We start from the raw sequence: 27,558 nt of genomic DNA, 5'->3' as shown, positions 1-27,558 counted from the left end.
ATGCGAACCCCTGTTATATCTGGTCGTGTTATATCGAGGAAGAGGTGTAGTTAATCCTATAGCTCAGTGCTTGAGCTCTCACACAGTAGGTGGGGGAGTTTTGCTCGAGTCACTGTGTTAATGATTAGCTTCAATAGAAGAGTTTGAGAAAAGGCCTCTTGTGTGCCCAGTAGCCTCTTGATGAGGGCACTTAATGAGGATCTGGGTTCAAATCTCCTCCTCCAACTCAGACAGAATAGTGATTCAGTCCTGGGTTGTTTACATCTCTGCTAAGGACCCTAACCACCAAGTTACAAGGTATTACTCTCTGATGCAGTCCTGGCTGCCTTCTATGCAGCTTAGGTGGGGCCTGGATAGTTTAAGAATCCTGCCATGGCTTACATGTGAGCAAAGGCTCTGAGCAGCATTCTAACTGTGGGGAGGTATCTGGACAGAGGTGGCTTTGTGCATGTCCACTGGCAGAGACTTAGGCAGCAGCAGTGTGGCACATAAATGTTGGACTCTGGTACACATCCTGTTATGAATTTAGGCCAATGAGACTTGCTCATGCTCAGACAGGAAGTCTGTGACCGAGCAGAGAACTGAGCTGAGGCTTGCTCAGAGTCCAGCCTAGCAGCCAAGATAGTGGACTGCCCTTCCTCTTAGTACTAATACAGTCCTGTCATACCTAAAGAGGGGAAATCTCGTCATTTTTTTATTCTGTGGACGTCACTGTCTCATGGCCCACTCTAGTCATGCTCAGCTAATATCCCCTGCGGCAGGGATCAGCAACCTTTGGCCCACGGCCCGCCAGGGTAAGCGCCCTGCCGGGCTAGGCCGGCTTGTTTACCTGCTGAGTCCGCAGGTTTGGCCGATTGCAGCTCCCAGTGGCCGCAGTTCGCTGCTCCAGGCCAAGGGGGGCTGCGGGAAGCATTGGCCAGCACATCCCTTGGCCCGCACCACTTCCCGCAGCCCCCCTTGGCCTGGAGCAGCGAACCGCAGCCAGTGAGAGCCGCAATTGGCTGAACCTGTGGATGCAGCAGGTAAACAAGGCGGGCCACGGGCCAAAGGTTGCCGATCCCTGCCATAGGGCAACTACAGCAACTACATCCTTGGAAAATAGGTATGTATCTTTCAGTGTTTTAATGTGCTTTAGCATTTGGAAACAAGGTGGCATTATAGGACTAACAGCTCTTACTCACCTGCAAACAACTTTTGGTTCACAAACTGCTGAGTTAGATCAAATCAGCATTGCTGCCAAAGAGCATTAAACTGAAATAGATATGAATATTCTGTTTCCAATGCCGGTCTAGTTTGGGAATCTGTACTCTCTCATTCTTTAGGTTGTGTCCTTTCAAAGAGATATAGTAAGATGAAAAGAAAATCACACTGCTTGCTCTCTGAAATATGTTACTGGCTAAGAGCTCATAAAAAATCCCCCTCCCCCACCAATAACAAACAATACCTCACAGCACTGTATCAAGCAAAATGAGAATGGAAAATATTTTTTCCCGCTTGTTTACTTTGACACCCCTGTGCACTGTAAAAAAACACAGTGTCATGGTTTCCTCTTCATTGTCAGTCAGTTTCCTTTGTTGTCCACATGGGTCTTTCTCACAACAGGTGTGAGGCAAAACAAGTTTTTTAAACATTATAAACTGATTGTAAAACCAGAGCCCAGGTTGTGCGAGTGTGTTCAATAGCAGGTATAGGTCCTTTTCACACATCTAAGAAACTCAGACATCAAGTTGGTAGGGATCCTTTAAACTTCCAGGAATGGCTTAACCCATTGAAAAACCCAATATGGCTAAAGCTGTATGATCTGGAAAAATAGGTAAATGGTGTCAAAATTTGCAGATGAGACACTCAAGATACTTAAGTCCAAAGCAGACTGCAAAGAGTTACAAAGAGATCTCACAAAACTGGATGATTGGGCAACAAAATGGCAAATGAAATTCAATGTTGATAACTGTGAAGTAATGCATATTGTAAAACACAATTCCAACTATACATACAAAATGATGGGGGTCTAAATTAGCTGTTACCACTCAAGAAAAATATATTGGAGTCATTGTGGATAGTTCTCTGAAAACGTCTGCTCACTGTGCAGTGGCAGTCAAAAAGGTGAACAGAATCTTAGGAATCATTAGGCAAGAGATAGATCAGGGTTTCTCAAACTGGAGTCCATGGATCCCTGGGGGGCTGCAAGGTTACTCCAGGGGGTTTGAAAGTCACATCCAGTGCTGCTGGCCTCACTGATCAACTCCTCCCCCTCCCTCCCAGTGCCTCCTGCACGCTGCGGAACAGCTGTTCAGTGGCATGCAGGAGGTGCTGGAAGGGAGGGGGAGGAGCAAGGATGGGGCGTGCTTGGGGGAGGGGGAAGGAAGAGGTGGAGATGAGGAGGAGAAGGGGTGGAGTGGGGGCGGGAAAAGGTGGGGCTAGGGTGGGGCCTGGGGGAAGACGTGGAGTGGGGGCAGGGCCTGGAGCTGAGGGGGAGCTTGGTGGGGGTTTGTGAAAATATTTAAATCAGAATAGTGATCCTCGGGTTGCTAAAGTTTGAGAACCACTGATTAGATAATAAGACAGGAAATATTATAATGCCACTATATAAATCCATGGTACACCCACATCTTGAATATTGAGTGTGTTGTCAGATGCTACCGGTGTGGTGCTCTGCTCAGTTCAGTGTTGATATCAATTGGCTGCGTGCATGTGTTCTTTCTGTGTACTGCCCCAGCTCTGCGCAGATAGCTGACACAGCAGACCCCAAGAGAACCCCCAATGACCACAGACTCTAGTAAGGTACGAAGGCACGTCGGCCAGGTTTATTGTCAAAGAGAAACACAGTCTCCAGCTCCCTGGCAAACGAAGTCCAAGGTGCTGCTAAGGTGCAGCTAGCCAGTACTTATGTGCTCCCTGGCAATGGACTTAGCTCAGTCAGTGGCGAGACTTTCCACTGCCCCCTAGGCTGGACAAAGACACTGCCCCAGTGACGCATTCTTATACACAGGTACAAACAAGTTACACATCACTCTTGACGTATTGAGGTGCAACCCTTCTATGTAGCAAGGTGCCGCCTCTCACCTTGTACATGATGGTTCGAACAAAACAACCCTATCCATCACATTACCCTTTTGCCCCCGTCATTAGGATGGGTCAGCCTGTTCCTTGTTATCTGTGTGGAGTGTACAAGTATGCGAATGTTCTGATATCTGGTGTCCAGTACCTTTTAGGTATGTCTTTTTTTGCAATATCAGCCCTTTCCCTGCTTCTGGCTTACAGTTTAACTTTGCTTTATGTTAGCAAAGTCTTGACCATTACTTTAGTTCAAGGCCTCATACCGGGCCTTGATACCAAGGTTTATATTTCAGGGCCTCCTCTTACTACAGAGTGCAGTTCTGGTCACCACATCTCAAAAAAGATTAATAGAAATGGTACAGAGAAGGGCAACAAAAATTATTAGGGGTATGGAGCAGATTCTGTATGAGGTGAGATTAAAAATCCTGGGACTGTTCAGCTTGGAAAAGAGATGACTAAAGGGAGATATGATCCCCAAATCATGAATGGTGTGGAGAAAGTGAATAAGGAAGTGTCATTTACCCTTCATATAACACAAGAAGTAAGTGTCACCCAATGAAATTAATAGGCAGCAGGTTTAAAACAAACAAAAGGAAGTACTTTTCCACACAATGCACAGCCAAGCATAACCCGATAATTGCCTTGTTTTGTTCATTCTTTCTGAAGCATTTGACTTTGGCCACTGTCAGAAGATGGGCTAGCCGGTCTTTTTGTCTGACCCAGTATGGCTGTTCTCATGTTCTTACTCACTAGCAAGATCCACTCCTGTAACAACATCAGTTTTCACTGGTGGTTTTTGCACTAGATTCACAAAGGGACATAGACACCTAACTGCTTCTATAGGTGCTTTTGGCCAACATTTAGGCACCACTGCCATCCACAACAATCCTGAACAACTGCCACCTACCCATGTATCTATTTCAGCTGATCCACTAAACTAGTGGTCCCCAAACTTTTTCAGTTTTGCCCCCTCTTATCTGGCCTGCACCCCCCCTGGGAACTGGGGTGGGAAGGGGTGAGTGGGGCAGAACAGGGGAGGGGGAATTGCATGCTGGGGTTGGGGGTGATTGGGGCAAGGGAAGGGGACAGGATGGGGGAGCTGCCAGTACCTCTCTTGTCAGAGCTGTTCCTGAGTTCTCCTCCAGATTCCAGCAGCACCTGCTGCTCTTCCCACCACAGGTGGCCGGTTACTGCAGGTAACCAGACTTGTAGTGTCCAGGCAGCTGGGACTGGGGCCAGGGCTTGAGTGGAACTGGGGGCAGAGTGGGGCTTGATGGTGCTTCCTCCCCAATCCCTGGGGAGGATTTGGCCTGGGCCTGCCATGCCCCCCCCCAAGGGGGGCATGCCCACAGTTTGGGGACCATTGCCTTAAACAATATCACCTCACCCACCTTGAAAACGAGGGCCATGAACTCAGTAAATAAAGATTACTTACCTGTGACTGGCCTTCTTAGAGATGACTCTCCCTACTTCCATTCATGGGATGTGCCACTTGGTGCAGCTCAGACAATGGAACCAGCTGCTAGCAGTGCACACTGGAACGCTCACTCATCCCTCCTACCCCACCTCCTCTGTGTTCCTGAATCTGCTGAAGGTGAGGTTATAAAAGGGGGCATGGTGCTTTGGTTGCCTCAGTTTCTTCCACCACTCCTTCACAATCTAGAGGCTATAAGGATTCTGAGGAAGAAGGGAAGGTGGGTGGGGCATGTGAATATGCAGAGTTCATCTCAAGAACTCCACTTACAGGTAAGTAACCTTCATTTCTTCAAGTGTCAGATGGAACAAAGCACAGTGTGCCCTAAGCTCAAAGGGAGGCTTCATTAGCTGCATAGGACTAACCTAAGATCCCATGGTAGTACTGGAGCCTTAATGGCAAGGTCCTTCATAAATTTCTGAACTGTATTATGTGCAAAGGTTGATTTCTGTGAGCCCATGGTGGGCACTTAGTTGAACTTTCAAGGAGGATATAGAAGAACCTGAAAGCTTTAATTAAGTATTCAAGGATAGACTAAATTGGTGCCAGTGGTGAATCTACTTGTTCCTCATTTATCCACTTCACAGACTTAATCCACTTGAGATCATAACACCTTCTAACAGACCATTTTTTAGCATTAATGTCTTCTGCCCTTCTAATAAGCAGGAATTTTCAGGGTCTGAAAGCCTGATGCAGTCAGGTGTAGTGATAGGAACATCTGGCTGATAAATTTTGCTGTCCTGTTGAGCTAATAAGGCTATGTGTACACTAGCACTTTTGGTGGTAAAAAACCCACACCCCTGACGGACAAACGTTTCACCAACAAAAGCGCCCATGTGGACAGCACTATGTCGGCAGGAGACATTACGCTACACATGAGACCTTACAGTGGTGCAGCAGCGGTACAGCTGTGCTGCTGTAAGGTCTCTAGTGTACACATAGTCTGAGGAAAACAGGAGAGGTCTGTAGACACTGTAGGAGAGGTGAGGAAGGTTCAAGAACTTTGGCTGCCCCGGCCATGCTGAGGCGACCACTTGTATCCTAGCCCCAGCTTGTCTTATTTTCATTATTCTCATTTATTGAAATATGCTGCCCGAGTCCCTACCCCTGGTTCGAGACCTCTGAGGTGATTATTCCTGATGGAGGTGGAAGGTTGAAAGCTACCCCCTCAGAATGTTGTAATGTTGAATCCACGACATCAAGGATAGCAGTATTTTTCTTGGAATAGTCAGCCATATGAATATGCTATCTGCACTTGGTTTGTAACTTAACACCAGCCAGTGCTGCAGAGTTCTTATCCTGAGCAGAGCTTAAGGTGTGACAAAAGTGGCTTAAGCCATGAGACCCAGAAAGAAGATTGCTTTCTGAGTAGGATTTTGATGAAGCATCTCTGTGGTGGATTGAAACTTCAGAAATCTTTCCTCTGGCAAAAGGTTCTGCCTTACAGAAATAGGTGACTGCTCCTTTCAAAGAAATCCTTTCTATAGGTAGCAGAAGGGATTTTTACTTGTTCATCTTGAGTCCTAAACCCTTGAAAAGGGAATATGTGTAAAATATGTCCTTGGGAAAGCCATTCTTCTGAGGCTTTGATCAGCTAGCAATCTAAATAAGGAAGACAAATATACCGTGGCATCTTAAATGAGCTTCTGCTTTGGATAAGTACTTTGTAAACACATAGGGCCAAAAGGTAAGACTTTGTACTTCATACCAATCAGGAAACAAAGATAGTGCTGGTACTTGACAGAGATATGGAAATATGCATCTTCTAGATAGACCTGCAAGCCAATCTAGGGAAGGAGGGGAGTGTATGATGGATATTAGTGTCAACATGTGGAAACAGAATTTTCTGATTAAAGGAGCTGAGATTCCATCGATCTAATATTGGAGAAAGCCTTCTATCTTTTATTCATATCAGAAAATATGAAGAGTAGAATCTTTTAATCTCTAAATTCCCATGGCACGTCATCTAGGACTCTGCTTCCAACAGAATGTGACCCTCTTCTCTTAACGTTGTCTCATGAGAGGAATCCCTGAATAGAGATGGGAAGAAAAAGGGAATCTAATTGAATGGGATAACCATTTCCCATGATCTCCAGAATCCATTTGTCCAATGTGAATTCCAAGTGTTGATGTCTCCAAAAGGTAGGAATGAAGAGTAGATGCAGATTGGTTTGAAGTTCCTGATCTTACATCAAACTTGAGGCTTGATGGTTGAATCTAAAGTCAAAATTGAAGGTTGCTTTCCCTTCATTCAAGGTTTAAAAGGCATCCTCCTCTACTCCAGTTATGTATGAGGAGGCTGCTGGTGTTGAAAATGACATCTTTGTGAACAAGATGACTACAAAGAAGAAGGTGTTAGGACTGCCTATGGCACTTGAAGCCAAGTTCTGAGATCCTTCTCCTTGGAGGATGATAGATACCCAGAGATCTTGCTGTCGATCTCTTGGGCTTCATCTTTTCCAGTGTCTTATCGGTCTGATTACTAAATAACCCATCACCTTTGAAGGGAAGGTCTTTTACCTTCCATTGGGTTTCAGATGGGAAAGTAGAAGATCTCAGCCAAGCATGTCTGGGTAGCACGATAGAGGACACAATTGCTCACACACTTCTGAATCTGACGCACGAAAAGAGGCTCTAAGCATATGGTTAGCTACTGTCTGACCCTCCATTACCAAGGCATTGGCCAGCTTCCTTTGCTATTTGGCAACCATGGACACCTTTTTCCACATTAATGATATTGATAACCTAACATCACTGCCTGGTATTTTCTGAGGAGGATACTTACCACGAACCTTCCTTTTATCTTCTTTAGGGAAAAGAAATAATTTTTGTCCTTTGTGGATCCAGAAGTGGATTCAACTGTGGATCTGTATGGTGCACTTGCAGCACCACAGTAAAGGTTGGTGCAGAGTAGCAGGGTAATATATAGATGACCACTGGCTCTGGAATGATCTTCAGATTCAATGCAATCTTCAGAACTGGGAGTTGACTGTTAGGCAGGGATTTACCCTGAACTGGAATCTTAGACTTGGATTTAGGATCTGATGTTCTTGGATCCAGATCTGAGGAGTCTCCTGAATGTGATTTAGCTCTGCTAATGGGAGCTTTATCCAAAGTTTTTTTATGCAGTGTGGGTCTGATTTCAAAGGTCGGCACCGAGGGAGTCTCTGAGCACTTTGGGGTTGAATCCGATAACCTGAGAACTGACTGTCCTGAGGTCTTGGATCCTGGTGCTGGGGCAGATAAGGAAATCGTTTGTATAGCTCTCTTCATCTTAACCCCCGAGGTGTCAAGAGCAGACACTCACTAGTCTTTTCACCTTAGACAAAGACCCCTTAAATGGAGTCAGATCTGGGAGTTGTTGCAGACAGAACTTCTTGCAGTAATAAGGCTTGCAGCCTGTTCTGGGTGCTCCTTGTGCACCTTTCGGGCAATCATGCTGCAGATAGAACACCTGGAATAAGAGTGATTCTCTCCAAGGCAGACCAAGCATCTGGTACAGGCAACGGATTCTGGGGAGATCGCTGGACAAGAGGTGTACTTTGTAAAGCCAGTCAGAATCAGTCTTAACTAGTTAATCTCAAGAACAACTAAGCAAGCTTAACATTACATTAACAAACACTAAAGTTACATTAAGTGACTTCTTTTAATGAGAAGGATATGGCTCCGATGGATCTACAGAGGCTCACCTCCATCTGCTGCTGCAGTTGGAAGGAACTGAGGGTGCCACACCCCCTTTCATACCCTTGCTCTCAGAACACTCAGGAATGGTGAGGGGATGTGTCGAAGGGGCACATGAGTGCTCTGGGCATTGCTTTGAGAAAGTTCCACCATGTGAGCTGCACCCACCTGCAAATCCCATGAGTGGGAATAAGCCTGGAACACTCAAGGAACAATTTGTTACAAGAGAACTATTCTCCAGTTAGCTGCTCTGCAATCTTCTCTCACTATCACCACCTTAGGCCCCTCTGCTGCAAAGACTTTTGCTCATAAGTAACTACACATGGAAGTAGCTCCCATTGAACTCAATGGGTCTACTCGAATGAGTAAAGTTAAGCATGTAGATGATGTATTTGCACGATTGAAGCCTGTTTAATCAAAGGAACTGTAGGATCAGATTTTTCTGTCAGCATCTCCAGAAAAGGTAGGTTAGAGTAAGCAGTGGCCAGCAGTAGTTTGTTTAGAGCATGAGTAATGGGCTGTTCTACTCTGAAAAGTGACTGCGTAAAAATGATACCTTCTTACTCAACAGATCTCTTTCCTGGGTGTATTCAGAGACCCATCTGCCTGCTTGAGTGGCCAAAATAAGTTTTCATTGTTTTACACTCTTTTTGGCCCTGAAGAGCCAAGGAAAGCTGAGCGACAGAGTGCACTGGATTCTGTTCCTGCTTGTCCATCATCAGTTGCATTTGTTACTAAATGCCAATCAGTTACCCTTGTGCAGCCTCTCTAATGGCACAGTTGTCACTGAAGGGTTGCAGAACTTTCATTTACTGATGTGTGAAATGGGAGTGAGCCCAACTTCACTCTCCAAGCCCAGGCTGAGGTTTCAGGGCTTGCACCTGGGAGGACACAGCTTTTGCTCACAGTAGGATTGCCACATGGCTTTTTTTAAATCAGCCTGGCCAGTTTTTGTACTGCCTTGCCAGTGGAAAGATTTAATGTGCCAGGGTTTGGTTTTTCACTTGGGATTTTTCACCTGTAAGCTGTGTGCATCCAGGGCTATGCATCAATCTTCTAACTACAGCAAAAATCATGTGGCTGGGAGTGCAGCCAGCATGTAATCCTGGGCTGTCAACCTACCAAAACCTCAGCAACCAGGCAGTAGAACGAACTTCAGGGTTACCAGCAGAGATGGGTAAGGAGTAAGGTGGGAGGCAGGGGCTCCTGGGAGGGGATAGTAAGGAGTCTCACCTGAGGATTGGGATGGAGGGCTTGGCCAGTGGCCATTTTTTCCTGCATCTTGGAGGTGGCAAACCTAGTGAACAGATACATGTTTCCTGAAAAATCATTGGGACCATAACCATGCAATGTTGTGGTGCTTTTAAGGGTTGCCCGCACTCCACAGCACTAAGAATCTCCATCACTGAAGAATCCTAGCATTTGTCATTGGCCTTCATGAACCATGAGAGTCATGAACCCATCTGCTCAGTGGTTGCATCTTAGTGCATTCAGGGCCTCCCATACTGGATGAAACTCACTCAGGCAAGATAATTTGTTCGCTCTTGCTTTGTCAGTGCTACTTTGGGCCAGAGAGGCTACCCTGACTCTGCTCAGTTTGATCTGCCAGATCCACTGAAGTTTCCTCATAGCAAGAATCAGATCTCCTTCCACATGGCCCAAATGCACTAGCTTGGGTTGTGCAGAAGAAAATCTAGATGCCACTCTCCAGCACAGCCAGATTATAGGATTTTAAACAGTCCCTCAATTTCTCAACAAGAATCAATTCTGCAGGTTTGGTAAAGTGAGAATAGGTTTTAGGACACTGTTAAATAATAATGGAACACTTGAAACTAAGAGACCCAATCCTGGACCAATACCAAAAAAGCATTACTAGACCAAAGACCAAGTCTAACAGTTAAGAACTAGTGTCTTGCTCCATACAATTGTTATAAACTAATGCGTCACAACACTGGAAAATGTAGAATTCCAGCTTTTAAATGATTAAATTTATAGTTCTAGTGGATAATGAGACATCAACTGCTAAAAGTCTGGAGGAAAGATTGTTGTAGTTGCTCAGTTGACAGATCAGATAAATGCTTTCAGGACCTGTAAGTGTCTCCAAGCACACATTCCTGGATTTGTGATCAGGAAGAAAAACAGGTAAAATGAGAGATGGTGAATTTGAGCAAGATGCTGCAGCTAGTAGTCAGTAAACATTTACACAACTGCACTGGTGCTCAGCAGGTGCTCTAGAAGTTACACAAAAGGACAAGTGTGCATTCTAACCAGTTTGGCTGTTCATTTAATCTTAACTATATCCTTTCTGCCTAACTTATAGTAAACCAAACCAGGCTGCCAACATATTCTCAAATAATCCATGTTTTCTCATTTATGAGTTAGGATATTTACTTTTCAGTCCTAAATGAATGTAGTCAGTTATCTACATTTCATTTAAGAAGTATTAATAGGAGCAATTCAGGTTAATTCCATATTTCACATCATAGACAATGTACTACATTAAACTCCCCTACCAGATAGTTTTTGTTGTGTATGTGGAAGCTGTGTGTACTGATCCCATCATGTGGTGTCATGTGACACTAGGGTGACCAGGTGTCTTGATTTTATGGGGACAGTCCCGATTTTGGGGTCTTTTTCTTATATAGGCTCCTATTACCCCCCACCTCCTGTCCCAATTTTCACAGTTGTTGTCTGGTCACCCTGTGTGACACAGGTCAGGAAATCTAGACCAATGCTTATTGGCACTTGTGTGTGTCGCACACTGAGGTTAACACAAGAAGGACATAGGTCCCCTTCCTCAACCTGGCTTGGGAACTCAATATTCTCCCACAGCTCTTCCTCCTCCTAAAATGGTGCAGCAATAGTTCCTCCTGCTCCTGTTTTAATTATGGCTCACAACTTTATTACAAGCTTCAGTTACTGATTTCCAGGCAAGAGAAACATACAGAATACAGGTTGTGAACCAGACAAGGGAGCCTGCAACCACAAACTTCATTTAGAGACTTGCAATCACAAGAGGAGTCCTTTGGAGGCTGATTTATGGGTCAGTTAGTTTACACAAGTAGTTGCCTGATCTTGAGAGATGCTGAGATTCTAATGAAGGGATCACACCTCTCAAGTTGAAACCCATAGCTAGCTCAGGTCCTCAGGATATTTTAGAGATAGTGTCTTTCTGGTTGTTTTTTTTCTCTTCTACCATCATGGGTAAACCTGAGTTAATCCAAACCAGACTGCCAATTTGAGTTGTGAAAATTTAAGGGTGGGATTTTCCAAAGTGCCCAAGTGATTTAAAAACATAAGCCCCTTGCAGTTTTTATTTTAATAGGACTTGGCCCCAAACTAGTAAATCAGTACACACGTGTGTTCATGATACAGGTCCAAGTACCAGCTTGTGAGGGACATTGACTATGATCAAGTTGACACAAAGACAGTGAAATTCCTAAATTCAAGGTTGCTTTTAATTAAAATCTAGTGTTAAATTTTATTTAGATATTTTCAGTTTGATTAAAAGAAGGACATTAAAAAAAGTAAAACTAAAATGTTTATTACATGTTAATTTTACCATAATCAGTGCTGGGGGAAAAGGGCATTTGTCCATTTATTGTATAACCAGACATGAATAATGATATTTGTCCTGAAATTCCTATAGTCCTTTTACACATGTTGTATGTTTGAAAGACCCTTCTCATCTGGCCTGTATTATAAACATGTGCTGCACATCAATACACACAGGTTTAATGAGAACAATGTAAACATCTTAAAAGTTTGAAAAACGGTGTGCAAAGGAATGCATCCTAGAGGAGGATTTTTAATTCTGACATTTTCAAAGTCTCCTGTTCGAGATTTAGCAATAAACAGAAACTCGGTTCTTTCCAAATAAAAGACTATTATGAGCATCTGAATAAGAAGCTTTATCAAATAAACTTGGGTACTCAGATGCCATCCTCATCACCTTTGCCACGTATAGACACAATGAGCTGATGTGATGCTTTCAAAGAAGATAAAATCCATCCTCACTGGTTTATAGAACTGTAGGATTGGGTGTAGAGACAGTTTCCACCTGTGGTTATATTGTTATAAAAAATCATAGACCAGAAGACTGAGTCACATAACACACTGTTGTGCTCTGTCTAAGCAATGTTCACCAGATGACTTACTTGTGAGAAAATAAATAGCGCATTTTGACTCTAACATCCTATTAAATAAAATAACAGGAAGGTCTGCTGGATTCATAAGGTTTAAACATGAGGTACAGGAATTCATTCCCATAGCCAAAGAGTGGTCTACCGAATTCCATATCTTGCTGTGTTCTTATGGCCATCTTATCTGTCCTCCATCTTTCAGGGCAAGCAATCAGCTATCCTGTAACCAAAAAAAAGCACTCTTTACATCTCAGAGTTCCACTGCCATTACTGACCAACTGTGCTAGGATATTATCTTTTTTACCACTCCTTGCGGTAACTGGCCATGTTCTGCTTTCACATACACTAGTGTCCATCAGGTCCAAATTCTGTTGAACCCAGTGAGTTACTCTGTTTTACCCTGGCACAACAGGACAGAATATGGTCTGATTACTCACAGATTATTCTACTTATTTAATATCTCAGAAGGCAAATAATCCACAAAAGTAGAACATCTGACTTCTAAGAGAGCACTTGGCCAAAGCACAAAAAAAAATCATCCCCAGTGTTAGAGTAAAAAATAAGACACACAACGATGTCTGGGTTTATAGAAAATAGATGCTTATATATTTTGATAGTTTAGTGTTTAACAAGTGAAATCTTATTAAGTGATAGCAAAAATGTAAGCAAAGAACCAGCATTTAAAAATGCACATACAACAGTTCTATGCACACCTTGAGTAGTAGCAGATTTTAAACAGACATGCTCATGCTTTATCACCCACCTCAGGTTCTTGTCTCTCTTGGAGTGTTTCTACTCCATTCTCATCCAGCATATGCTCTGTGGTCTCTACCTCAATATCCACATGGGTCTGTACGTTGGGTTTTTCATTCTCCCATTTAGCAAAGCCTTTGTTCTTTCCAGCTTTGCTATGGAACTTGGACTTCATTTTGGGGAAGGTATGAGAACCTGAGTCACTCCAGCCAGGTTCATGCCACAGTGGTTCCGTCTGTGTTGCTTGGCTGGTGGTAGCCCGCTGGAGTCGGACGGAAATCTTTCGAGAAGAGCCAGTCACTAGGGTGATTGCTCTGCCATCTAGGTCCTGATGCCCTGTAGCAACACTGGGGAATTCAAATACTTCATCTTGTACTACAGAAGAGAGATTGGAATAATTTATTTTCAATATACAACTTCAAGTTCACTAAACGCTTCCAAGATCTTTTCAGCAGGCATCTCCTTACTAATTCATTTAACATTTAGGATTTGATTCTTCCACCCTTACTTAGATAGAGTAGCACCTTACTCCCTTTGGGAGCCCCACTGATTTTTTAGCAGGACTCTTCTTGGCGTAAGTTACTACTCAATGTGAGTAAGGGTGGCATCATCAAGCCATTATATAGTGCAATGGGTTTGCATGGGGCTTTACAAAATTAATTTTTTTAAAAGTCGGCAAAATTAGGGTTAGAGATGGGGGAGGAGAAGAAGTCGCTTTGCAGCAGTAAACCACAAAGGATTCTACCTGACTCAGCAAAAATTCTTCTTGGAGTGGAATGCCAGCTCTACTGTGGTTTGGAAACACACCTTTGGGCCCCAGAGCAGCTCCAGTAAGAAGGAGGTGGTACAGATAGGGCTCCCGCACCCTATCTGCAATGTCCATATTCCACTTTGGGACTGCGACCGGCCTTGCAACATGTGAATGGGGAGAGATGGTGCAAGGGGAAGTAAAAGATTGGGTAAGGCTGGAGTAGTGTCGCTACCTTCCCCAACTACTGACAGCAGAGCCAGCCTGCTACCAGGAGGAGTGAATTTTACTGTATTATTACTTACATGTGAAGGTGTCCAGAGCTTGCATAGGTATATTTTTATTATTTAAATTTTTAAAAAGTATAATACAAGCTGCAACCTTTCAAATGGCAATGGAGCAGTTGCTCCAGCATTCGCTCCTTCAAAGGCCCCAGAAGCACTGTTGTAAGGAATACCGTCTGTGAGGACTGTAATTATGTCCTTGAAGAATACAACAGGTCTTAATGTAGCTGGGAACTACAATAGGATGTGCTGATGAATTATGGGAATACCTTTAGGCACCCAAGAGTCTCCTCTGTGTGCAGATATAATGATTAAATTAGAGCGAATGCAGTTTGGATGGTGGGTGCTGTCAAAAAGCATTCAAAATGAGTGTAAATTAGTAATAAAGGCCACTTTTACCTGGAGGCAGAGATGGACTGTTAGGCAGAGAACCATGATTACTGCCCATCGAGGTACCTCTGGCAAACTTCCTGCATGCCAGCACAAGCAGGTCTCTACACTGCTTATGGCAGTTGGCGCCACAATCTGTTAAAAAAAAATTGTCAAATCATCGAGAGTTAGTTTAGTGTATGGTAATCCCTAAGGGCCATGAACAAACATCTGATCAGAAAGATTTGGAGAAAACAAAAAGCAAGGGAAATTTGTGGGTTACCAAATGGTTGGTTTTCAGGACAATTAGCCGTTAGCACGAATAAGTCAGTCAAGGTGTGGTTTTTTTTGTTTTTTTATTTAAACGGCACCAGAAAGTGCACTGAGGCTAAAGGCAGATCTGATCAGGTCACCATCTTCAAAGAATCCGCTCCACTGGACCAACCTCCAAAATAGTGGATAAATTGAGTCTTTTGTTTGGTGTGGCAAACATTGGGTATTTCAAGGAGCTTCTATTTATGGTTAGGCCTTCTGAATATTGAGTTTAACCGATAAGCACTGATAAAATACCCACCAATTAAAAAATATCAGCATTTATTCAATAAACACTAGAAAAACCATCAGATATGGTTACTGGTATCTAAGGATTTGTTACCACGTAGCAGTAGTGTGGACTATGGTAGTGTGATTTCTAAAGTGCACTAACATGTTGCATATTCATTGGTCTGTGCAGACCCTGCTGGTGTGCAATAAAAGTTCCCTAGTAGATTTTAGCTTAGTGCTGTTTCAAACATAACCATGTTCAGGTATGCTAGGAAACATTACAAAGAGATTACTCATTATAGTATAAACTGTATACTACTGTAATGTGTAACGTATATAATATACATTACTCATTGCAATACATACAAAAAGAAGGCCCCCAAAATCCCTGATTTTTGAACAGCTACATAAAACTAAAAAATTGCTACAAATAACACCCCCGCTCCAATTAAACAAACCCCCCCAAAACAGAAGCCCTATTTATAGTCTAAATCTGCACGTTTTGGACACATTGTTACTTTGGCAAGGCAGCTGAGAAAGAAGCCAGTTAAAGGGCTGGCATTTTTAAAGGCACCTACGGAAGATCAATGCCAAAATCCCATTGACTCTCCCTCACTCTTTTAGGCTTCTTTGAAAATTCATCTTATTAATGTCTCTCTTATAACTAACTCTTTATGGATCGCTTTTAAAGTATAGTTCCACTCCAATAAGTGCCTCTAAAAAGGACATTGACTAGTTCTATGCTTATTCCATTGCTGCAGCTTCCAGATTTAATATGCTCACTTTATCGCAGAATCAAAAAGGGACCTCAGGAGGTTATCCAGTCCAACACCCTACTGAAAGCAGGACCAATCCCCAGACACATTTTTACCCAGTTCCCTAAATGGCCCCCTCAAAGATTGAGCTCACAACGCCAGGTTTAACAGGCCAATGCTCAAACCACTGAGCTATCCCTCCATTAGCTTCCTTACTTGGAGTTTTATCTTCTCTGAATGTAAAAACAAATAAAATTGACTCTAGGATCCTACTTGGAGATGGTTAATCTCTTCTAATGTCTATTAATCAGAATATATAGTTATCTTCTTGGATGTGACACTTGGCTCGGGAACTGGGGGTGGGGGGGAGATTTAAGTTGTCATCTGAATAGTCAGTTCCCCCTGATGGCACAAGGTCAGTAAGCTTAAAAATGGAAAAAGGAGACCGTGGCTTGGAAGATGAAGAGGAAGAACCCATTTGTAATGGTTCATGGAGCAGCAGGTGCTCACAAGGGACAGGTGGTTTTTGAAATTGCTTCCCTGAAAACTCAACTAGGACCTGAAAGTGAAACTGAACTCTCTCACGGTCATGCATCATTACCTGTCACCAGGGCTCTGGAGAGGAGCACATTTCAATTGCATGTTAATAAACAAAACAACAACAAACACCACCTGGCTCTTATGCAGCACTTATCAGTAGGCCTCAGAGCACTTTACAAAGGAGGTCAGAATCTTTATCCCAATTTTATAGTTGGGGCAATGAGTCACAAAGACGTGAAGTGTCTTGCCCATGGTCACCCAGTGTCCTGAGTCCCACTCCAGTGCTCTAATCACCAGACCACACTGCCTTAACTACATCTCAATTGGGCCACTGTATGGGTGATGATGTGTGAACAGGAGACAAGTCAGCTTGGCTTTCAGACCCCAAGTTGAGTTTTCAGGGCAGGAATTATAAGTCCTGCCTACCCATCTTTTTATTAATAAAGGTTTGTTTTGCTGCTTTCCCTTGTGCTGTTGCACATGGGAACAGAAGGCAGTAAAGATCCAGTCCCTTGCATGACCAAACAGTAGCTAGCCACAGTTGCCGCCCTGGGGCTTCTGGGAGCATATGGTCCATGCCATGGATGCCTCCCCCAGGTGCAACTGGGCAATAGTGGGCAGGGAGAGATGGAGAATGGACAGAGCCATGGTCCCCTCAAATACAGGCCAACAGGAATGGGAGTATGTTGCATCTTGGGAAAAAAAAAGTCATAAGTTACTTGTCCCTGGGAAGTCCGAGGAGGCAATGAGTGTCTCCAAAGAGAAGGAGCCTGCATGCATCTAGGACCATCCAGCACCAAAGTGAGCCCTGGAAGTCACGAAATTGCAAGAATCATGGAATCCACAATGCTGTTTTCCATGTCTTTTACTGAAGTAGACATGTACTTCATGAAAAATACATGCTGATTCAACAATTAAGGAAAAAGTTTGCAGAAAGCATTCAAATGGCAGGACTGCAAGAGTTGCAGGTTGTGTAGTTTTTCTAAATGAAATTTTTATTGGAGGGGAAGAAACCTGGAAATGAGATCTCAATCTATCAGGTATTCTAGGAATTAAAAAGTAGACTGTCTTGCAAGTAGCTCATTCTTGTTATTGCATTTTGAGGCTAGTAGGCTTATCCAACAGACAGACAAGAGGAAAACAGAGCACTGCCAGCACACATAGCTCTCCTGAGCTTCAGGGCCAAATCAAAATGCTAGGATTTCTCTCTACTTCATGTGGAGTGAGTTAGATTTACTAATCACTAGCACTGAACTACATCCTTGTGGAACCAGAGATCATACTGGATTTCTGGCTTGTAGTGTATGAGCACGTAGCTGGTGTCTTATAACAGTACAACTTCACAGATTACTGAGAATTTTGTTGCAAATGACACATCAAAATTTGGATGAAGAGAAGGTTTTTGCCAAAAATATGAGTCTGACTTGTTTGTGCTAAACAATATAATACCTATGTCTTGAAAACAACATCCATGCATTATATATTTACCTTTACATTTGTATCCTTGTTTGATTATACCCCAGAGCTGTAATGAAAGACAAAAGAACATCGAGGAATCAGAAAAGAAAGCTGGAAGGAAAACAAGGTCATAAATGAAGGAAATACCCACAGCTACAAAATCACAAACAGGATATAACTGCTCTCAACACCCTTCCTGTTAGATAGAACTCCCCCTCCAGTTGTGATAAACCTAGACTGGCTTCCACCCTCACTTCTCTTACCTACAATGAAGCTCACATAGGAGAAGAGACACAGAACATGCCTGCCTCCAGAAACGGGTGAAAAATTGCCAGTTTATCTAAATGAACCAGCATAAAGTATAACACTGCTTGGAGTGCTTAATGTAATCTAGCTATTCAATGCTAATATAGCCATTTTCTGGCTATTTGGATGGCATGTGATGTGCAGGTATGTCAGGATAAAATAACGCAGATTAAAAATTCAGCTCTCTCATTTACTATACCAGTCACCAACCCACCCACCGTAAAAGACAGTTCTGGCCATCTTATTTTTTTCCAAAAATGGCTGAAGACAATTGTCAAACCTGTCTTGAAAATAGGCTGTAGGGCTCAACCCTGCAACCCTCTCTCCCATAATTAGTCCTTGCTCACCCCAGAAGTCCCACTGAAGTAGATGAGACAGCTTGCACGAGTGGAAGGTGTAGTATTAGGCTCTTAACAAGCAACATGTGCTTTGCTAAATTTGAATCAAGTTAGCTTGAATGTAAGATGTAAGAATCTAGATAAATTCATGGAGGATAGGTCCATCAATGGCTATTAGCCAGGATGGGCAGGGATGCAGAACCATGCTCTGAAGTGTCCCTAGCCTCTGTTTGCTAGAAGCTGGGAATGGGTGACAGGGGAAGGATCACTTGCTGATTACCTGTTCTGTTCATTCCCTCTGGGGCACCTGACACTGGGCACTGTCAAAAGACAGAATACTGGGCCAGATGGACCTTTGGTCTGACCCAGTATGGCCACTGTTATGTTCTTAACACAGGTATGATCATTTGGAAGTGGATAGTAGAAAATTCCAGTAAGCTATTATCTGTGTACCACATCCTTTAGGTTACAGGAATTTAAAAGGAGGGCCGCTCCCAGGGGTAAGCAACCAGAGGCAATTGTCCCAGTTTGAGAAGAGGGACGTGGGACAATCTGCAATCCATCAGCAGGACAAATCTGCCCCACTCCCCAGCAGCCTGGCTGATGCTGCTCCAACTTCTTCAGAGTGACTGAGGGGGTGGAGGAGAGAGAATGATGCGGGAGCAATACAGCTCTATTGTTATTCAGTATAAAGAGCCTGGAGGCCCTTCTGACAAACTGGACCAAAAAAGCAAGTTTAGAGGGCTGACACACATTTAAAAAAAGTGGGGGCGGGGAGATAGAGCCAAAACAGGTATGTGGAGAGAAGCGTGTGTGTGCGCACAAGTGCATTTGGAAAAAAAACAGAAGCAGAGGTGTGGGAAAATTTGAGGATTAAGGAAACAGAAAATGGAAAAGCTGGAGTATGTAAAAGGCAGGAGAAAGGATGTAAAGGAAAACTAAGTAAGGGGATGCAGGCAAAACAGAAGGATTTGGAAAGGAAAATGGGTGAGTGGAATAGAGCAACCAAGATAGAAGGAAGGTGGTAAAAGAACAACAGAGGGGACAGCAGCAAAAATAAGGGTGGGTGGTGAATTTAGTCCATAATTTATACCCACTGCTATATTGCTAAAGTTCTCCTTTCCCTTTGTTTCTCTTAATACTTGCACACTAAACCTGAACTTGATTTACATGGCCAGATAATGAGAATAGTACACATTTGTATTAGTTAGGAAAGTGACACCAGAACTGACACTATTCACTATTTTACATGATTTTGCCAGTCTTTTTTGCTGATAGTTATTTATGATTCTTCATACCAGGAAATAGTTTTTGATAATTATTTGCTTCCATTAATCTGTGGACCAGTACTACTGAATATCATTTTGACTCTGAATTATCCTACCCATTCAACATAGTACCTTCTTTAGCCTCTAATTTGACATCACTATGATGGTTACACAATGGAGATCAAGTTACAGATTCTACCTCAGCAAGTTTGAACATGTCTGACACAGATTTTCTGGGAGCTAACTTGAGGTAGCTGTGAACTAAGTGGAAATGTCTGAAGGGTCCCCATTGCATTAATACAACACTGGATACGACTTTGACCTGTAATAGCCACATCAGTTCAACATTGCCAAATGCCAAGAGATTTTTGCTTGACATTTAATGTTCACGTGTTTAATAATAGATATTTTATTGGCAAGCACTGACCTTTAATTGTCATTTCAATTCAGCCTTGTACACTCTCAGTGCACATCATTTTGACTTTGAATCACCACATCAGTTCAGAACTATGCACTACTCCTGAATGAACAGAACTGATATGCAGGAGTAATGTATAAAGAGCTTTTATGTTCAATTTCTTTTGCTCGCATTACATACTCTGGGACAACTTCACCTCTGGCACAATGTCATTGGATTCAGTGAATTTGCATCAGGGATATCTTTGACCCTCTCTCTTTATCCAGAATACCACCTTTTATACATTCTTATTCTTCGGTTGGATTTAACAGAAATCAGAAAAATACAGCTGTACTGAATTATTCTAGAACAGGACGAATAGTAAAAAGTTTAGTCCTTTGGAGAACAAGGATGGGTTTGTGGATAGGACACTGGAGATCTGGGTTTAATTTCCACTCTGCCATAGACACACTGTTTGACTGCTATTGAAATCTCAGCACATTTCAGGGTCAAGAATGAGAAGCCATGGTCTCAAGTTGCAGTGAGGGAGGTCTAGTTTAGATATTAGGAAACACTATTTCACTAGCAGGGTGGTGAAGCACTGGAATGGGTTACCTAGGGAGGTGGTGGAATCTCCATCCTTAGAGGTTTTTAAGACCTGGCTTGACAAAGCCCTGGCTCGGATGATTTAGTTGGCGTTGGTCCTGCTTTGAGCAGGGGATTGGACTAGATGACCCTTTGAGGTCTCTTCCAACCGTAATAGTCCATGATTCTATGATCAGGCCCCAAAAAACTACTCCTAAAATGACATCAATGGAAAAAGCACGAAAGCAGATCAGAGAACTGGGGACCATCTCAAGGTGATAAAGTTTTCTTCCAGCTTGCTTTGTGGAATATCCTATTGTCTCACTGTAGGAGGTTAATTAATAGATCTTAAAATTCATAGAGTTTAAGGCCAGGAGGGACCATTAGTTCATCTAGTCAGACCTCCTGTATATCACAGGCCATGGAATTTCATCCAGTTACTCCTCCACTCAGTGGCGGCTCCAGGCCCCAGCACGCCAAATGCATGCTTGGAGCGGCAAGCTGCGGGGAGCATTCTGCCGGCGCTGCGAGGGAGGCAGGCAAGCTGCCTTCGGCAGCTTGCCTGCAGAGGGTCCGCTGGTCCCGTGGCTTCGGCGGATCTCCCGCAGGCCGCGGGACCAGCGGACTGAGTGCAAGCAAACCGCCTGTGGCAGCCTGCCTGCCGTGCTTGGGGTAGCAAAATCCCTAGAGCCGCCCCTGGCTCCACTGAACCCAATAACTTTTGACTAAAGCGTATCTTCCACATTAGAAGAGTGCATTATATGCACAAACAGCTTTCAGCGGTTTACAGATCTTTAATAGCCTATAAGATAAATTTATTGCCTCTTTCTAACCATGAGGTTTTTAAATTAAAACAAATCTGTAGGCCATACATAGTTTACTTGTCAATATACTGAGATCTATTAACAAATCTTCTGCTTTCTCCACAATGAAATAAAACAAAAAGTTTTGGAACAGGCAATAGATCTCTTAACATTAAATGCTCTCATTCATAGAAGTCTAACGTATGGTCCCTGGGCCAGATCCATCTTGATTGGTGTATTTATATGACCCACAGATTTTGCAGCATCTCAGCTTCCATTGAAAAAAGTACCAAGTTTTTAGCCCTCATATGAATCAAGTGTAACCAATGCAGTGATGTCTTCCTGCAACTGCAGATAGCCTGAAAAGGACAGATCTAATAAGTGTGACCTCCTCTACCCCTATGAGGCCACTTCAATGTCAACATTAACTATTCCACTGCTGATCATTTTAGCAGTTAGAATGGGAATAAGTCCGACTGAAGACCATGGGGAGGTGGGAATTGCTGCAGGGAAGGAAATACAGAGGGAAGGAGAGAGAAGACTCACAAAGATAGAGAAAGAAAGGAAGATGCAGAAAGAAGGGAAACAAAGGGCAGATATTATGTTAGTCCTAAAGGAGAGTAGATTTTTGCCACTGAGTGATATGGAAAGCAATTATGTGTTGAAAAAATAATACTTCCTCAATGGAAGTTCAAATGGGAAAATGGTAATCCAGCATAATATTTCAGATTATATTTTACATTCATTTAAAAGTAACATTTAAATCATACTGATTCATTCTTTTATTATGACTTGTTTGAGCAGAACTGGTGGAAGGTTTATTATTGGTTTTACAAAAATATTTGGTTTGCTGACTATTCAGGAAATGCTTCAGTAAAGAGTTAATTTGTTTAAAAGATGGGACTCAATCATTAATTGATGACATTTTGTACATTATGTTGGAGAAATCAAATCATTTTTCATATTTTATACATGTTGCTAAAAGTGCCATTGATTTATTGGGATTTTTTTTGTAACATTCTTCTCAATCTGAGCAGAGTTATGGTGCCAAGAGCAATTTAATGAAAAATTTCTGCCTCTTCTTCATCCACACCGTCTGCTCCACATACCCACTTTCTCTGGGATTGGCTACACCAGAAGGTAAACTGAATTAACTACAGATGCAAATTTAAAAGAAGTGCATTATAAGTGTGAATGTAAAGTTCATTAAACCCCTGTTTGGATGCTCTCATTCAGAAGTGGTCTTAATTCACTTTAGCTTTAACTAAGTCCACTTTACTTCTGAATGATTTAGCTCCCCATGTAGATAAGCTCTCTGTAGGGATTCTCCAAGAATCTCCAATCCCTTATTTCCTAGGCCATCACCTCTCTTTCCCAAAGAGAAAGTCGTAAAACTCAAACATCCACAAGCCAAAGGAAGAAAATATGGACAGCACAGATTAAACATTTTCAGAGTCTCATTGTAATGAGATATTAGGCCAGGATGAAGCCTCTGTTCTTCCTTACTAGTGTTTGGGGCCCATTTCCTTTTTGTGGTGTTAGTTCATCATATCCTGAGTCTGACTAAGTCTATATGTGATGCATGAGAGTGCTAAAAACATACTTACAAATCCTGCACAGTGCTCACAGAAAGTTGGTTTAAGATAGGTCATCTCATGAAAGTTATGAATAAAACCTGGTCCCATTTTACACTGTAGCTGCGATTTAGCCCTCAGAAAGTAGGCCATCATTTCTTCTTTGCTGATAAGACCATCCCTGTTCAAAGAATTTCAGGGTAATCTATTAATATGTTGCCACTTTGGACATTTTTTGATTCAACTGTTTAAAAACATATAGAATACATATGTACAGAACATAATATATAAAAGAGATGGCAGAGAAACCAAGTCTCTACTCAGATGCTCTAAAGAGATAATGTTGCCCCTTATTAAAGAGCTAAAACGAAATTCATTGCCTAGCAGGCATGGCTTTCTCTCCTGATGATATGATCAGTGTTGTAGTGCTAAACTTTATAGTGCAGGAGCCCTGCAGAAATGATCCCAAGTTGCTAATTTTCTCACCTATGAGATAGATTTGAGAGATTATCTTGTGTGTGACATGACCATAAAAACCAACCAACATTTTACCAGTCCGTTTTATCTAACTGAAACTGTGCAACAGCAGTTATGAGACTTCACACCTTAGTAACAAACACACATAACAAAAAAAGACATGGTTAACTCAGCTTTTATGCACCAAACTGTAAACTAAGTAGCAAGGCACATCCAAAGCACCCATGCAGTTAGTTAAAAAGCCCATTGCTGGTATATGTAAGATATTGTTTTTACAACATTAATAGTCTGTACAAATTTCAAATAAGGGCAACAATTGTTGGTATGCTCCTGCTACGTTTGGGCCACTCCAAAAACCAATTTAACTGGCTGCCCAGACAAGATTGGCAATAGTTTTCCATCAGCCCCTATTTATTCTAACAGCCCACCCCCCACCCATGGCTGGCATACATTCCACTCACAGCAAACCTCCAACCCTACCAGTCACAGCCCTCATATCCCCCATACCTTCACCACCTCAGCACTTCCCACTCACTCCATAGTCCACCAGCAACTTGCCCACAGCCCCTCATGGGACCCTTCCGGTCACTCATCAGTACTCATCAAGCACAGCATTTCACTCCTGTCCAGGTAGGGCATCTCCTCCAGATCCCAGCCACCCTGTGGCTCCACTCACTCCCACTGCCTGCTCGGCACTCACACAGCACAGGTCAAATTTGAGTGATGTGATCCAAGCACACGGGATCATGGCAGCACTCAAGTTAGTCTGGGAGGTCACGCCTTTGACTTGATGGGGGGCACCCAGGCCAAATTTGTGCAGTGTTGGATATGCAATACCACTTATATCTGGCCCAGCTGCTCCTCTGTCCATGCTGGAGGGGCAGCCATGCCAAATTTGAGTGGTGTTGCAACCCCATGCACCAGGAAATGTGCCAGAGTGCTGCTTCATCCTAGATTTCAGGTGCCAGGGCAGTGCTACAGCTCTCCTCATGATAATGCTCTGTTCTCTACCTTTCATACTGATTTTAAAGCATTTATATCATATTAAGGTAAACTGATTTGGCAGTACTTTTGTGATAAGCCAAATTAATATGCTTATTGACACTATCCGTGTAAGGCCCAAAAAGACTCCTACCCTTCTTTCAATGATAGCTGTTTCCCCGTAATAAATACTTGATGTTTCCCTCTTCCTCTGTGCCCCGTGGAAACAAAAAACAAACAAACAAACAAAAAAAGCCATCTCCCATTAATCTCCTTGAAGTGTCACTCTAAAGTCCAGCAAGATAACTTCCATGTCCTCATTTCCTTACAATACCACATCAGTGCACAGTGATTCAGGAGGATTCTCTTGTGTAACAAGACTGTTGTTCTGGCTGGTCATATCAGATACCAGACCTTCAGAATAGGCGAGGTGATTGTTCTGATGTAACTGTTCATGCAGCAGTCACACGGTGTGCCACATATGTTCTTTAGGCTGAGACACATGACTTCTATTTCACCAGCTGAAAATATTTTAGAGCAGCTGTGCAAAGCATATGGCTTGTATAATTTTGATATAGAAACAGTCAGGACTTTAGCTCTACTGGCCTAAACTCACCCAAACATTGAACACCCCTGGGGCTCTTAGCTTGTAGAATCACTGGGTATCATGAGATGCTCTACCGGGACAAGTTAGAGCAACTCTGATGTTCTGACCCTGATCTGCTCCCAGGAAGATCTAGAGAAAAGGCTACATCTTAGTAAGAGTAGCCTGTACCTGTTGACTGAAACCAAGTAACAAGGATGGCAAACAAGCATGGTAGGAGGCTATGCCCCAGCACATGAAGCCACACTGTATGTTTGCCTGTAGCTGTGTACCTGCATGGGTAGGATGTCTAGAGCTTGCATAGGTATATTTTTATTATTTAAATGTTAAAAAAGTATAATACAAGCTGCAACCTTTCAAATGGCAATGGAGCTGTACCTGGATGGGACCTGCCTTTTAGAATTTGGTTCTGATTGGCTGGGCATCGTTAACTACCTGGAGATTGCGTCTCTTTCCTTCAAAAATATAAAAGTGGCCTTTGTATTTGTGAAAAATTGACAGAAGGTAGTAATAAAAAATGTTGAACAGTTTTGAGAATTTCCGTAAACTCTGGAGCAATTTTACAAAATTTCAAATTTCAAAATTTCCTCCAAAACAAAAACCCAAGCAAATTTCATCAAAGGAAAAAACAAATAAATAATCAATAAAAAAAACCCTTCCAGTTCATATTCTGATTAGCTCTATTGTGGATCTTTTCACTCTTAGCTACATCTTTAAGAGGAACCAACTGAAAAAGTGTACAAGGTACTACACATGAAGACAAATTATAAGATATCTATTTGTAGGGTGCTCATTGCCTAGGATCTGGGTGTCTTAAAAAGCTAATGCAGTTTTAGGATGCATCAGGAAAGGTATTTCCAGCAAAGATAAGGATGTGTTAGTACGGTTATACAAGGCACTGGGTGAGACCTCATCTGGAATACTGTGTGCAGTTCTGGTCTCCCATGTTTAAGGAAGGATGAATTCAAACTGGAACACGGGTTTCAGAGACGGGCTACTAGGATGATCCGAGGAATGAAAGGAGTGAAGTTCTGGAACAGCCTTCCAAGGGAGTAGTATGGGGGCAAAAGACATATCTGGCTTTAAGACTAAGCTTGATAAGTTTATGGAGGGATGGGATGATGGGATAGCCTAATTTTGGCAATTAATCAAAGATCAATTTCAAATTTATCAGCAGTAAGTATGCCCAGTGGTCTGGATGGGATGTTAGATGGGATGGGATCTGAGTTACTACAGAGAATTCTTTCCTGGGTGCTGGCTGGTGAGTCTTGCCCACATGCTCAGGGTTTAACTGATCGCCATATTTGGGGTCGGGAAGGAATTTTCCTCCAGGGCAGATTGGCAGAGGCCCTGGAGGTTTTTCGCCTTCCTCTGCAGCATGGGGCACGGGTCACTTGCTGGAGGATTCTCTGCAGCTTGAGGTCTTCAAACCACAATTTGAGGACTTCAGTAACTCAGACATAGGTTAGGGGTTTGTTATAGAAGTGGGTGGGTGAGATTTCTGTGGCCTGCATTGTGCAGGAGGTCAGACTAGATATCATAATGGTCCCTTCTGACCTTAAAGTCTATGAGTCTTGCATTCCATTAAAAAAATCCCCAGTCACTAATCTAATAAATGTTAAATAACTCAAATAGAGACCTTAGAGTGTACAGCAACACTTGCGGTATCCAGATCCAATAATGGCACATCTCACATCTGATGTGCTTTATAGTATTAAGGGTTAAATCCACACCTCACCACAAGATGTTAATATTTCAGAGGCTAATTAAACAGGGAATTAATTAAACACCCACATCACTCTGATATTTTTTCAGTACCATTTTCTATTATAAGAACATAAGAACGGCCGTACCGGGTCAGACCAAAGGTCCATCTAGCCCAGTATCCTGTCATCAAGTGATCTCTCTCCTGCCATCCATCTCCATCCTCTGATGAACAGAGGCTAGGGACACCATTCTTTACCCTTCCTGGCTAATAGCCATTTATGGACTTAGCCACCATGAATTTATCCAGTTCCTTTTAAACATTGTTTATAGTCCCAGCCTTCACAACCTCCTCAGGTAAGGAGTTCCACAAGTTGACTGTGCGCTGTGTGAAGAAGAACTTCCTTTTATTTGTTTTAAACCTGCTACCTATTAATTTCATTTGGTGACCCCTAGTTCTTGTATTATGGGAATAAGTAAATAACTTTTCCTTATCCACTTTCTCCACATCACTCATGATTTTATATACCTCTATCATATCCCCCCTTAGTCTCCTCTTTTCCAAGCTGAAGAGGCCTAGCCTCTTTAATCTTTCCTCATATGGGACCCTCTCCAAACCCCTAATCATTTTAGTTGCCTTCTGAACCTTTTCTAGTGCTAGAATATCTTTTTTGAGGTGAGGAGACCACATCTGTACACAGTATTCGAGATGTGGGC

At 42.7% G+C, this 27,558-nt stretch overlaps 1 protein-coding gene across 2 annotated transcripts in view; it reads right to left on the bottom strand.

Moving 5' to 3' along the window:
* Window positions 1–11,696: 11,696 nt before the first annotated feature.
* The window catches only part of RASGRP3 (RAS guanyl releasing protein 3), a 107,643-nt gene continuing 91,781 nt past the window's right edge, over window positions 11,697–27,558 (bottom strand). For both annotated transcript variants that reach the window (XM_032770479.2, XM_032770478.2), the window contains exons 13-17: window positions 23,109–23,256; window positions 17,835–17,871; window positions 14,539–14,664; window positions 13,118–13,482; window positions 11,697–12,574 (exon numbers count right to left, since the gene is read on the bottom strand). In XM_032770479.2, the coding sequence (XP_032626370.1) occupies window positions 12,566–12,574; window positions 13,118–13,482; window positions 14,539–14,664; window positions 17,835–17,871; window positions 23,109–23,256 (685 nt within the window). In that variant the 3' untranslated portion in view covers window positions 11,697–12,565. The remainder of the gene's footprint in view (window positions 12,575–13,117; window positions 13,483–14,538; window positions 14,665–17,834; window positions 17,872–23,108; window positions 23,257–27,558) is intronic.

Source organism: Chelonoidis abingdonii, chromosome 3, assembly GCF_003597395.2.
Source record: "Chelonoidis abingdonii isolate Lonesome George chromosome 3, CheloAbing_2.0, whole genome shotgun sequence".
Lineage (NCBI taxonomy): Eukaryota > Metazoa > Chordata > Testudines > Testudinidae > Chelonoidis > Chelonoidis abingdonii.
The sequence above is the reverse complement of the archived record's forward strand: the minus strand, read 5'-3'. Positions and strand labels throughout refer to the sequence as shown.